The sequence below is a fragment of the Hermetia illucens genome, chromosome 5, assembly GCF_905115235.1.
Source record: "Hermetia illucens chromosome 5, iHerIll2.2.curated.20191125, whole genome shotgun sequence".
Lineage (NCBI taxonomy): Eukaryota > Metazoa > Arthropoda > Insecta > Diptera > Stratiomyidae > Hermetia > Hermetia illucens.
The window spans coordinates 103,486,126-103,499,414 of NC_051853.1; the positions used below are offsets into that span (position 1 = coordinate 103,486,126).

The 13,289-nt window shown below is 42.8% G+C and overlaps 2 protein-coding genes across 2 annotated transcripts; one reads left to right on the plus strand and one right to left on the minus strand.

Annotated features, from left to right (window-relative positions):
• Positions 1-3,988: 3,988 nt before the first annotated feature.
• LOC119658021 (nucleic acid dioxygenase ALKBH1) lies at positions 3,989-11,358 on the minus strand. The gene is made up of 3 exons (XM_038065250.1): positions 11,207-11,358; positions 10,609-11,147; positions 3,989-4,378 (listed from the first exon to the last, which is right to left on the minus strand). The coding sequence occupies exons 1-3, from the start codon at positions 11,306-11,308 to the stop codon at positions 4,000-4,002; spliced, it is 1,020 nt and encodes a 339-aa protein (XP_037921178.1). The 5' UTR covers positions 11,309-11,358; the 3' UTR covers positions 3,989-3,999.
• Positions 11,359-11,416: 58 nt separating this feature from the next.
• LOC119658022 (nuclear nucleic acid-binding protein C1D) lies at positions 11,417-12,210 on the plus strand. Its single transcript, XM_038065251.1, has 2 exons — positions 11,417-11,725; positions 11,782-12,210. Exons 1-2 carry the CDS (start codon positions 11,486-11,488, stop codon positions 12,001-12,003), a joined length of 462 nt encoding a protein of 153 aa, XP_037921179.1. The 5' UTR covers positions 11,417-11,485; the 3' UTR covers positions 12,004-12,210.
• The last annotated feature ends 1,079 nt before the right edge of the window (positions 12,211-13,289 follow it).

The window sequence follows — 13,289 nt, forward strand, 5'->3', positions numbered from 1 at the left end:
CATGTGCAAGATAGACATTAAGATGACAGGATCCAGTAGGAGCCATGCGTTAAAAAATAAAGCGAAATGGTATTTACATGATATCATGTGAGAATACGTTAGTTAGAACTCGGGTTAAAGAGCAGCTAAACGAATTTGAAATACTAAAATCTGTAAATTTTGGGAAACCGTGATCTTTCACAAAGAGAGGAAAAAAGAGCTGATGGTTAAGATACTGAAAATCGGAATCCTGGATTTAAAGAAGAAGACAAGCAGAATTGCACTGAAAAGAAATACCGATAAAACCAAAATCTTAGGATGGTTCACTAGTTAGAGCGCGAGGCTATCGTAGCAGAAGACATCGGTTCAACTCTCACTGTGGCAGAGGGATTCATATTCTGATTAAGAGTCGGACTCAGCTTTGAATGAGTACCTGAGCCAAATCTTCTTCCTTTTCTTTAGCCTTTGTCCTGTTTACAAGTGAGGTCAGCTCGTCGTGATCGGTTGTGCCATTTTGTTCTATCATAAGTCTGATCTGGATGTAATCGCGAGGTTTCCAGCGTGTCAAGCCACCGTTCTTTTAGCCGGCCTTTTGGTCGCTTACTATCGACTTCAATGTTCAGACCAATCTTGCCAAATGAATTATCATTAGCGCAAATTACATAGCCATAGCATCGAAGATGCCTCTCTCACATTTTTTCGACGATCGGTGAAACTCCATATCGATCGCGGATATTCTCTTTTCGGATGTGATCAAGGCCTGTGACGCCACTAGTACGACATCTTCAGCTTCATTAAAGCAAAAAGCCGTTGATTATCTTTTATAGTAGACTTACTCTCAAGCATACAGGGTGGCAGGGCGGACGACTTTACGGTTAATTTTAGATTTGATTTGTACGTCGATCACAAAGCAAACCAGTTGTGGAACGGTAATGCGTGAAGTAATTACATAAGGTAGTCCTTCATTGGCTGATAGCATTAACCCGAGGTATCTCAATCGCTTAGTTCTGGGGATCGGTTGTCAGAAATTTAGTTTTATTCAAATTTTTGGACAACTTACTTGAAATTATTTTTGCTATCAGACGCTAGAAAGACATCTTCTGCATAAAGCAGTGGATAGGGCGCTTTACGTCGAATGTCACATGTGGCATAACAAGGAACATGAAGCAGTGGTGAGAGGGCGCGTCTTTGTTGAACACCGTTGGAGACACGAAGCGGTTTTGATACAACCGCCACACTTTTAAACTTTACTTTTCGGATCGTAGTAGAGCAATTGGACCCAGCGCACGAGCTGCTCTAGTGCTATGTGTTGTCACCATACCATATGATCAAACGGTCTCCACATCCATATATGTAAAGAACGCGATGCTACTCACGGTTTCTCTCCATAAGTAACTGCGCAGCGTGTATTACGTCAATAGTTCCACAATTCTTGACAAACCCTTCTTAATTCAAGGTTATTTCCTTCCTTCTTCAATAACCTGATTGAAGAATTCACTGAGCCACAGTGCTGGGTCCCAGCTCTTCGCTTTCCAGAGCTCAGATGCGATGTCGTCAATTCCTCTTGCTTTCCCCAATTTAAGTCGTTTTATTGCTTACTTGACTGAAGTCGCGCTGACAGGAGGAGTTGCTCCAAATGTCGGCAATGCTTGTGGAAGAGGAGGATGAACAAATTCTTCCACTGAAATCTGCTCGAAATATTCTCGCCATGTATTCACCGCGGCTCGTCGGTCGGTTAGCAATGTACTATTTTTGTCAGTAACGCAACAGAAGTATTCGTTATAATGTGTACGTTCATGTTAACTTTTCACAAGTCAATACAGGTCTCTCTCGCCATCTCGAGGGTCCAGTTTATCATATAGATTTTTGTAGTGGACCACTTTGGTGACACCAATCGCTCTCTTTGCTTCCAGTTTGGCATTCTTATAAATTTACCAATTGGCCAGCCAGGTTTATCGTGCAGAAACTTGTGGTAGAGATGTTTTTTTTCAAGGACCTTCACTTCAAGATCGTCATTACAAAGCCAACTGTCTCGGTTGATGAACCGCCTTTGGTAACCACGAAGGTGGCATAGGCGGCTTTGGGCTTTGCGGATTGTGTCTTTAACTTGTTTCCAGATTCGTAATGGTTAGTAATAGCGTAAGTGAGATCATTTCTTCTTTCTTCTCACGAAATCGTTACCATTTAATTCGTTCCTCACGCTGTTTTATTGGTGGCTGATTGGCAGGACGGCAATCAATGTGAGGTGGAATGATCCCATAGGGAACGGCTTTGCAGTCAGTGATGGTGGTAAAATGGCGCTGCCTTATGAGAATGTAATCGATTTGCGTTTTACTCTTCCCAGTATAAAATATAGGATGATGAGACAATCGCTTGGCAAACCATGTATTCATAATTACAAGGATATGTCCGCGAAATCCACTATTCTCTCGCCACCCTCACTGCGCGCTCCACACCCCTTTCACCAATCGCACCTGTTGCTGTCTGGCTTTCCCCCACATGACCATTAACGTCACCGGCAATGATGATATAGTCATCAGCGGGCACGTTATAAATTTTTGCATCCAGAAATTGCCAGAAGGGATCTTTCCCGGCATCAGATCGACCTGCTTGTGGTGCGTACGTGGTGAAGAAGTAAACAATGCGATCAGCTAATATAATTGTGAACTTCATCAGCCGTTCATCGAATCGTTCGACTTGGTTAATACTACCAGCGATGGCGATGCCAACACCGTATTCAATGTGGGGGTTACCAAAATAGAGAAGTATATACCCATTTTTACCACGTTCGCTTTCTACGTCGCAGCTTTTGGCAGCAGAACATCGGGTTTCTTGAAGAGCGCACATATCAACGCGCCTTTTCCGAAGGGCTCTTATGAGTTCCTTGGTTTTCCAATGGATGCCGTATTCGACAGGTTCGGGGCCATCCGGCCGCGTCGATTGAATTATCATAAGATAAATGATATTCTTCTGCCAGTTACACAAAAATGGAAGCGACTACTAATCGAAGTTTCCAAAAATTAATTTTTGAAGTGCAATACTCTATTACACTTTTATATTATGTTTTTCCAATTATTTGACTTCATCGGAAAGACTAAAAGATTATCACATATACTATACTGTACTCAAATTAACAATTACAGGCAAGTCTAAATTTCTTGAAATATGTGATTGAATTTTTAAGTTTCAAATTTCTGTAAGTCATATCAATTCAAGAGAAGTGACATTGATCTACTAGAATAAAATCTAGAGCACTTCCCTTGTAAGCAACCTTTCTACGATTCCCCAAGAACTGTCCATCTACTCTTTGCGGTTTTCAAACTACTCTTACTACTTTTAGAGCAGTCACTCTCGGCTAACCTTATCCTATAACGAACCTTCCTACCTCCTGTTTACATCTCCGCGATCGTACTTCAACCTGGATTTCTGTTTTTCTTTTTTGGGCGGCAATTCTTCTCCTGGCGATTGATCGATTCGGCGTTTCTGTATTAAAATTTATCACTTCCACAATTCCTCTCCTTTATATAAAACAGTAACGTTCCAAAGTATAATGAATTATCTCCTCAATATGACTAACTAATGATAAAACACTCATTTGCACAGGTCAATAGCCAATGGAGGACCATACCGGCAGATTCGGTATACGTACGTCTACGGTTCGCATTGAGAAATTACAGAGAGGAGGAAAAACCCTCAGGCTCTTCCTTTGCGATCCTCAAATCTGGCTAGAACCAGACTGCAAATACTAGGTAAATTCTTTAGAGACTTCAATGAGATCTCTAAGGGTGGGGGAGTTCTTATCGTTCGTAAATGCTACGGGTTGGGTCTGCAGATCTAAGTCCGCTAGATTTCCCCTTGCCTTTTCCGCAGCACAGCATTCATGGTTTTAGGCGTTTGTGGGGTAAAAACGACGCACCACAACGCTAATTGGACTCTTCGGAGCAATCACTTTAGCTACCCCATAGTGGTGATGATAGGAAAACTGAAAATCGTAAAAAATATCGTAAAATACATTTATTGCTATAAACTTGTTTGTCCATCTTTTAAAACTTGTCTTATATTAATATTTATACGTGTTGTCTCCAAATAACTTTGAAATGGCTTCCAAAAGGAATCATCGCGACAATCGTCTAATAGTTCAGCTAATAAATCCGAAGTTTCTTCCTTCATTTTTTTACAGTTTGGCTGTTCAACCTCGTCTTTTTCACATACGGTTGTACTTGACTCCCCTAAGTTTTTCCAAGGTTCCAGACAATCCTTCATTACTCTAGGTACAGCGTGGTAGCATAATCTGCTTTGCTTTGACATAACAACAACATCACCACTCCTGAGAAATAATGCTGTTGCTGGCTCTTCTTTGGTGGGCCCTCCTATCAGAAAGATTGCCTTTTGACCAAAGCTGAAAAAAATTTGTAACATATGAAATATATAAAATAAACAGTTAAAATTGTAAAATATTGTCTTATCGGAACACATTTTTTTCACTGCGATAACAATTCCCAAGAATGAAGGGTTATGTATAGGATTTCTTCGCTTATTCGCCTTATTAAACACATTTTGAAAGCTATTTAACCCAAATTGGTCATATATGAACACGATGAGATTTTAGGGTCCTTGGCTTTGTGACATACGCAATGTTTCACTCACCTTGTCCGGTTACAATCTGACGGGAGAGTGCGTTCGCTACTATGCAACATTTTTTTATTTTATATTTTTCACGTTCTAGCGCCCCTTTGCTTCTCTAATATACTCCTTCCATTACCCACCCCCCCCCCCCCCCCCCCCCATTCCCCATCCCTACTTTATTTATAATTTAAATGTTATGCAAACCGTCTTTGGCTTTTTTTGCTTGTCTTGTCGGAAAGTCTCAGTCGTTCAAATTATAGTAATTCGGTAGGGCGTGAGAGGGAACTTGTGGACTGCCAGGCGTGTGGAAGTGTGTCTTTGAAGTGAGGGAAGGAAAAAAGCACTCAGGCTCTAGTGGTCCATTGCATTCGACTGCCCCATCTACCGGAATATCATGGATTCGTTTATGCATCGCAGGAGTTCCGTTAGTGGATATGATGCTACCCGCTACTGTTGTAGGACATCAACACGAAAAATCTGATGTCTGATGAGTCGGCGGGGCACTCATATAGAAAATGTTCCGTGAATTCCGCTTCCTCATTACAGAATGGACACGTATCATCTTGGAGAATTCCTATTCTGAACGTATGATGAATTTTGGCCAGTGCAAGTCTTCCCGTTTTTCGAGAGGATAAACTTTGCGGTATGTTTATTTGATTCTGACAGGAAAGGCTCGGTCATCTGTCATTATGGGACGCTGTTTCGCAGTTTTTGATAGAAACATTAGCCAATGCTACTGACTCCCAATTGCTAGTTCCGGTCCGGGGATGGGGGAAATTGAACCCTCTTTTGCTAAAGCATCCAAGATTCCATTTCCCTCTACAGCATCCAAAGTAGTTCCATCGTATTGAAACTAGAAACAGATTTCAATCGATTTCTACATTCCAAAACGATTTTTGAAGTGATCAAAGCACTGCTCAGCGCCACCAATGCAGCATGACTTCCGCTGCAGATTGCGATGCGCCTGCCCTTCAACCGCTCGTCAATTATCCAGGTTGCCGCCCTTAGGATCGCGTAATCTTCAGCTTGAAAGACCGTTGTATATTATCCCAATGGAAAATCACACTTCTCGTTTTTATTCAAGAGGTAGACTTCTGCTCCAGAACCCAGTTCTGTTTTTGAGCCTTCGATGTAAAAGACATCAATATATCGTGACACGTATTCTTTTGATTCGTCCCAGCTTTCTCTTCGTTTCAAGATAACTTCATATCTTCTACCAAACAGATTTATGGGGATTGGAGAATCAGAAGGCATTGCGAAAACTTAATTCAATTCTTCCAATAACTCTTCCAATGCTCTGTGCCCCCCACGTCCATTGTTTCCCCATAGATCTAATCGAATTAGTCTATGAGCTCTTTCAGTGTGGGTAGCTTGCTGTGAAAATTCTTTTGTTTCCCCTTAACTAACCACACTGCGTATGCATAAGCGAATATCGGCCTAATGATAGCAAGCTTTTGGAAGGATGAACAGTCAAACGCCCTTTCAATATCCATGAACATCCACAACGCGTACTCGCCTTTCAGAGTTGCATCCTCCTTGGAAAATCAAAGAGTGAAGAGTAGACTCATAGGACTTTCTACGTTGGTAAGTATGATAGTTTTCATTTAGTGGGTGCGACCTTAGCGCCTTCTCGTGAATGTGACGCTCAATCAGAGTCTCTAGACATTTCAGCGAAAATGATGTTAGGCTGATTTGCCTAAAGGTCTTTGGATTTGAATGTTCATCTCTTCTAGGCTTACATATGAAGTCTACCTTAACCTTCTTGCAAGAGGAAGGCATATAGCCCAGAGTAAGGCATCCTCGGAAAATATTTCTCAGAAGTTGTTTTAAGTGCTTTATACCCTCCTTTAACATCGCAAGGTAGATACCATCCATGCGCACGATTTACAAGCCTCTTATATTCACGCTGTGAATTCCAGAAATTTAACCAGTCTTCATCATTATTGCTTTTGCAAGTACGATTTAGAAGTCGTCTGGTTGATTTCCAGAGTCTTTGCAGTTCTCGTTTCCACCATGGAACAGTTTTACCACGTTGGTCCGAGAAATAAGGCAAGCCTCTTCAAAGCACTTTAGAGTGCGATTCAAAATTTCCAATTGATCTTCTATCGCCATCCTTAGTCGCATAGAGAGTTCCACTCTGGCGCTAAGAAATTCTTTGAACTTTATTACGGACTGTTCGCCTGCAATAGCCAGACTGAATTCTAAGAAACGATGATCTGAAAATGAGATTTCATCTAACACTCGCCAGTCTCTAATCAGCTCTAACAACTTTGAAGTGCAGATTGTTAGGTCAATTACTTCTGCTTGGCCCGACGAACGTAGGGGGCTCATCAGACTAGCTGAAGTGATGAAATCAAACAAGTTCTCTCCTCTAGGATTGCATTTGCTACTGCCCCAGCAAATATACTGAGCGTTCGGATCACAACCTATTAAGAGTTCATGGCCGCTTGATTCCACATACACTACCAGATCCCTTAGTTCTTGCGTTGGCGGGGGACACAAAACATCATAGGGTAAGTAAGCAGAGGCAACTATGACGTATTTCCTCTTACCAATAGCCTGGTACTGTAAATTGACCGCAGCAAGTTCCTGTGAACAGAAATGTCTCCAGCATTGTTTCCTCTCACAATTTTGATATTAGAACGCAGGCCCTCGATCTCGAGGATCTCTCATAGAAGAAGATCTTAGTCCCCTTGACTGATCCAATATCGCAGATTTTGTTAAAAGGAACCCATGGCTCTTAAACCAGAAATATATAAGGACAGTCCTGCAACTTTGCCAGCCTTGCTGCCAGTAGATAGAAAGAGGCTTTGGTATGCTTCAGTTTAATTCGACTAACTCTTATGTTTGTAGACATAAGTGCAGTCAGTAATATGAAAACCGCCGCTAATTGAAGAGTCTGTTGCATTCAGTGCGGATTTCACCGGGGTTACCAGCTCGTCCTCACCTTTCGCGGAAAGTTTCGCTTTCCTGCATCCGATTTCTCTGGATATCGCCACACTTGGTGGTCTAGCAACGCCCATGTCTTCATTCCCGAGAAACTTCCAGTTCTTTTACAGTACGTTCCGTTGTCGTCGACTAGGAGCCTCCCTCGTTTGTGGGTGAAGTTTCCTTCTGCCGAGCTTTCCTCTCCCGTTTTTTTGGAAGAGTTAGACAACTGTGTCACCGATAGGCCGGCCGTAGTCAGCTTTACAGTTCCTCTAATTAAGGGAGTTGCTGTACTATCCTTTCTGACTGACCCCGCCGTATACACCACAATCAGATTTTCGACTGAAGTAGAGAGCCTGTCTTAAACAGATTTCTCCGTGGGAGAACATGAATCTGATGAAGCCTCCAAAATCCGTGCTTCGGCCACGACATGATTTCTCAAAGTCGCAGATGAATTCGAAGTCTATGACTTGTTACCACTTGGAGAATTACAATGCTTTGTTCCCATCTTCATGTTTTTGGGCACCCTTAGTGTAGTAGTAAACTACCAAGGGCTACCCCACCACGACAAGGTGGTTTCCATGAGGCTCGAAGGCAATGCCACTTTCCCGAGCATGAATTTTGCGGACGTTACTGAAAAGGAAGTTCGATGAGCCATAAACAGCCCGAAGAACTGAAACGACCCAGGTCTGGGTTTGATGCAGAACTTCTGGTACAAACAGTACACCAGCATACATGGTCGGTTGGCAAACAGCATAAATCAGGTCATCAGTCGCCCAGAGGGATTTCCACTCTTCCTCACTGCGCGGATTACCTACTTTATTCCTAAGAAGGACACCGTATAGGACCACGCAGACACAAGACCGATTACTTGCTTACCAACCCTCTACAAATGCATAACGTCCATAATTAGTGAAAGAGTCAATGCGCATCTTCATTCTGTTCGAGAAGCACAAGGGCTGCCGACGCGGGTCAAGGTATTGCAAAGAGCAACTCATTATCAGTATTTGTAAGATAAGCAACTAGAAGCCAAAGAAACCTCTTTATGCCAAGGCTTTTGTCCTACATCTGTATCGCATTGATCTGAAACTAATAAAGCTTTTGGCAACAGTCATGGAGGAGTGACATACCATCTATTAGTGCACTCATCTGAGGGTACCAATACCTCAGAGCCTAACCGTTTACGGATGAGCATCTTCCAGGGGAAATCACTGAGCATGGCACTGAACTCCCTTTTATGGCTACTGAATGATGCTAGAGGGCATAGTTTCGCAATAAAGTATGGCCTACGTGCTGAGTACGGGCTGACGAACTTGATGCGATTAGATAACGGCAGGTTGTATGCTGGTACTCATGGCACCTTAAATGCCTGTTGCGAATAGTAGACATGTTTAGCCGTGATATTCGGATGGAATTTGAATTATACAAGTGTTGAATTCAAGTCATTCGCAAGGATCATCACGAGCCGCATTACATAGCATTGATGAACTCCACATCCAAGCTATGATCGAGGCAGACCTTTACAACCTAGCAATTTTGCAAAGAACCCATGGTCTAGTTGATGATCTGAAGGGTGTTCTGTTGTCCAAACTGGTACTGGTACTGAAATCGCATCTATTGGGGAAGAATAAAATAATGTATTCGCTATTCCTTCACTGGCTTATATAATTCGAAATTTTACTGCGAACGAAAACCGACCTGGAAAATGTCTAGCGGCGGATACGGACTTCTATGTCCAAATTCCGAATACATCATACAAACTCTGCCATGGAGCGGATGCGCCTGCCTCATAACATCAGAGGTAGGGACGTTGTTGACTTGGCGGCACAACTTCACTGCCCAGTCGATTCGCTTAGCGCTTATTTTTACAGCAAAGAGCAGGCGAGCTGTTTGTAAGGCAGATTGCGGGCTGACTTCACTTAACTTGAAGGATCGATTTTCCAATCCTCTGAATAGGGTGAAGACAGATCAAGATCATTTGTCGAGGAGATGGCTGCATGCTAGGGAACTCTTTGCTGATACGGAGGAATTCATGTGTGCCATTCATAATGAAAGAGCGGTTGGAGAACGACCAGTGCAGAATGTCTGCTTCGGCGTTAGAGACGTTGGACCATCTCATTTTTTGTTGCATTCCAAAGGTACCGGTGCAACACACGAAGAAAACTTAAATGTTTTTGTTTTTTTTTCCTCTCTTTCCCTTCTTTAACACATCTTTGGAATTAATCTTTAAGGTAATGTAATGTTCCATTTTATACATTGCCTTTCCGACCTCACTTGAATTGTATCTTCAGTGAATGTGAAACTGTTTCTCCCGTCCCTAGTGCACTTATCCTAAACACTTCAATTCCATAACGGCAACTGGACGAAGACATGAAGGAAATAGAAAACTATATCCATCACGGTGGATCCGCTGTCACTTGCAACGATGCACTCCACGTACTCCATAGACCCGCAACTCACATACAACTTGTTTACTCATAAACTAATACTATTACCTCAATGGTGACGACACAATGCCCTTAGCAGGACGACTGCAAAACTACGTAAAAGGGAACTAACGGAGGAAGATCTAAATCCGCGATCCTTGAACAATGGCCACTTTATCCTACTCGTTCTTACAACTGACACCAGTTTTTCTTCATTCACGGCGACAAGACAATAGTCGACTTAACCACTCCTCCACTTTCTTAATCCATGCCCTTTTAAAATCTAACTCTCCCACCGACATCAGCTGATCAATCCTCAACCTCATCCGCCAGTCCGAATCCCACTAATTCCTCGTTGCGCCAACCCCGGCATTGAATAAAATATATAATAAATGAATGTCGGGATGGGGATGGCAAAAATTGGGAAAGTGAAGGAGTGTTAAAACGGCAAAAAGGAGGAATATTACATATAATTATATGCACTCTCTTGTCAGATTATCCTTGGAGACCGCGGACGCTACACAGAAAGCAACATGGAGACCGAATGACCTTAGGATGCACAGTCCCATAAAAATGATTTCGATGGAAGCTGAATAACCCTTGCATAACTTAACTGAGTCGCAAAAGGGGGAAAGCATCACATACTCACCTGAATGAAAATAAAGGAGCGTCCAAGTCCGCTTCCGAATGATCCGTGTGACCGGACAGAGTGGTACCCAGAGGGTAAAAGTTGACGATTGCCGCCTCGGCAGAATACTTTCCATAGCCTAAAGCCTTCGCAAAGAATTTCGTCATCTCCCTCAAATCGGTGGGAAACACATTTTTCATGCTTTCACTGTAAACTTTGGTATCCCAATCATGGTGGTATCCAAGTGTTGCCCAGCGCATGGATGCCTTCAAGTTCTCTCTGAATTTTGGGTCCTTGGCCGACCTGAATGCTCGCCACCAATCGTCGATGACTTCCTTTTCAAATTTCTTTGGGATTAGATTGACTACATTTGGCGCCTGTGGGTAGTCACGTACACTCCGAACGACCCAATATCGTTGGCCAAGTGCTGTGAACGGATTCCTAATGAATATCAACCCAGGACGATTGTTTACTTCGTAACAGAGCCATTTATCCGGCGGTTTTAGAATTAGCGGAAATGGATTTGATCCGGATGTTTGTGCCTTGAATGGGGAACATGTCTAAAATAAAGAAGCCGTATGAGCCTTTCGACGGGTATATGAATAACATAAAAAAATACCTCTTCGGAAGCATTATCCACATCAAGAACTTCACTGAGATCAGGAGCTGGAAAGCGCGCTTTATAGAATTTGAACGATTCCTTGAAGTTCCTTTCCGCCATGACTTTGACAGCTCACATGTTTACTATCACCGAAAAAGAAGCTGCAGTACGATACCGAAGTTGAGAGCACGTATAATGTAAGCCACTGTTGTTCATCCTGAGTTGACGTTTATTTTGACATTTGCCCGGCACTCACGTGGTGACAGTAACAGTAAACAAGTGGGTGATAGAGGCAAAATGGGTTCTGAAGCGATAGACTTCGGTGAATTAAAGAACGATACCAACTTTGTTAACAAAGTGACAAACATATCGGCTACACTCGATAAAATAGAAGAAAGTATCCAGCAAATGCTGGAGGTGAGAGACTATGAGCGTCTTTCGACCCAAGAGAAGGTGAAGTATGACCTCTACCTTTCGTACGCGATAAACTCGCTCTACTGGATGTACGTAAAGATACAAGGAATGGATCCTAACAATGTAAGGTGCAGCCCATATGACCAAGTATACTAGATAATTTGATATTTTACTCGTAGCATGACATCAAACACGAACTGTCTCGAGTCCGGCAAGCGATGATGAGGGACAAGGCGCTGCACGACAGGAATACGATTCGACCGGTCCTGGATCAAGGAGCGGCCGGAAGATTCATCCGCCACGGGTTGCACAAGAAGCGACAGGACGACGAGAACCAAAACAGAGAGTTCGGAGGGCCTTCTTCTACCCTGAAGAATAAGCACAAGAGATTTGATGACTAAACTACGTGCCGATGGCCGCTTTGCCTTGTACATAGACAAATTCTAATTTTAATGGTGACCCATCCGGCGTATTAGAAGTGTATGATGTGTGTTTGCCTTTGTGTGATTTAAGCTATGAGTTTTATGAACAATGAGAGAATTTTGTAAGTGGATTAAGTATTGTCCTATTGTGAACGTTAAAGTAATAAACAAATGTTTTTTAAAATGCTTCCTTCAATTTAACAATTCTACCGATGGTAAGGACCAGAACATGCAAAACATAGTGAACTGTAAGGACGAGACTACCAGATTTTACAATTTAAACAACATCGACATAGTCTCCCTGCAAGAAACTTTTCTCCGGTTTTCAAAGTACAGTTAGATACTGTTTAGTGTCCAGATTGAGAGATGGTGGATATGGCGGAGTGGCGCTCGCCTTTTGCAACGGAGTAACCTTTAGAAAATTCAATTTTGACACTGAACATGAAATACTGATTGCAGAAAGACTAAATCTTAAACCCATTGCAACGTCGATTAATTTCCTCAGGAGCAAACAGGCAACTGAACGATCGAAGGAAGAAATCAGGAGGGCAAAAACAAACTTATGGGAAGAAATGTCGAACTAGACCGACCCAAACAGTTCTGGCTAAAGATCAGGGGGTCAAACATTTTTTTTGGAAGGGTCTAGGCAACCTACTTAATCAAGAATCAAACGTGGATTGGTACCCACGATGGAGCATAAAACCTAGGAAATGCCTGGTGAACCAACACCAACAGCTCTACTACCAAACCCTATCTCCACCGCTGGGACAACAACAAACGGGACAAATTGGACCAACAGGTCCTCCAGGTTGGGGGTTGGGTGGGGCTGACAACCCTACACCGAAAACAACTTGTTACGAAGCCACAACAGGAGCCTTGGACTGGACGGATTATACAACGACGAACCCGGCAACGACAACGGAATAAGGATTTGCGCATTTTCTCATGGAACGTGCGCTCCCTGTACAGAGATGAAGCTGATAAGCAGCTAGCCGATACCCTGTCCCAATATAGGGCTGATGTAACAGCGTTACAGGAGATGCGTTGGACAGGCACCGGTTTCCAGGAGAAGAGCCGCTACACCATATATTATAGTGGCCATCCACTAAACCATGCGCTTGGAGTAGGTTTCTTAGTCAGCCAAAAAATGAAACCTGCTGTTATCGGCTTTGAAAACATAAGCGAAAGACTATGCACTCTGCGCTTGCGAGGCAAGTTTAGAAATATAAGCCTCATTAACGTTCACGCCCCTACATAGAAAACTG

Coding starts and splice junctions, on each gene's coding strand:
- LOC119658021 (XM_038065250.1), bottom strand. CDS start 11,308: ATGGCGGAAAGGAACTTCAAGGAATCGTTCAAATTCTATAAAGCGCGC. Junction 11,148..11,206: donor TGGATAATGCTTCCGAAGAG/GTATTTTTTTAT, acceptor TCTTTATTTTAG/ACATGTTCCCCATTCAAGGC. Junction 4,379..10,608: donor GCTCCTTTATTTTCATTCAG/GTGAGTATGTGA, acceptor AATTTTTTTCAG/CTTTGGTCAAAAGGCAATCT.
- LOC119658022 (XM_038065251.1), top strand. CDS start 11,486: ATGGGTTCTGAAGCGATAGACTTCGGTGAATTAAAGAACGATACCAAC. Junction 11,726..11,781: donor AAGGAATGGATCCTAACAAT/GTAAGGTGCAGC, acceptor TTTTACTCGTAG/CATGACATCAAACACGAACT.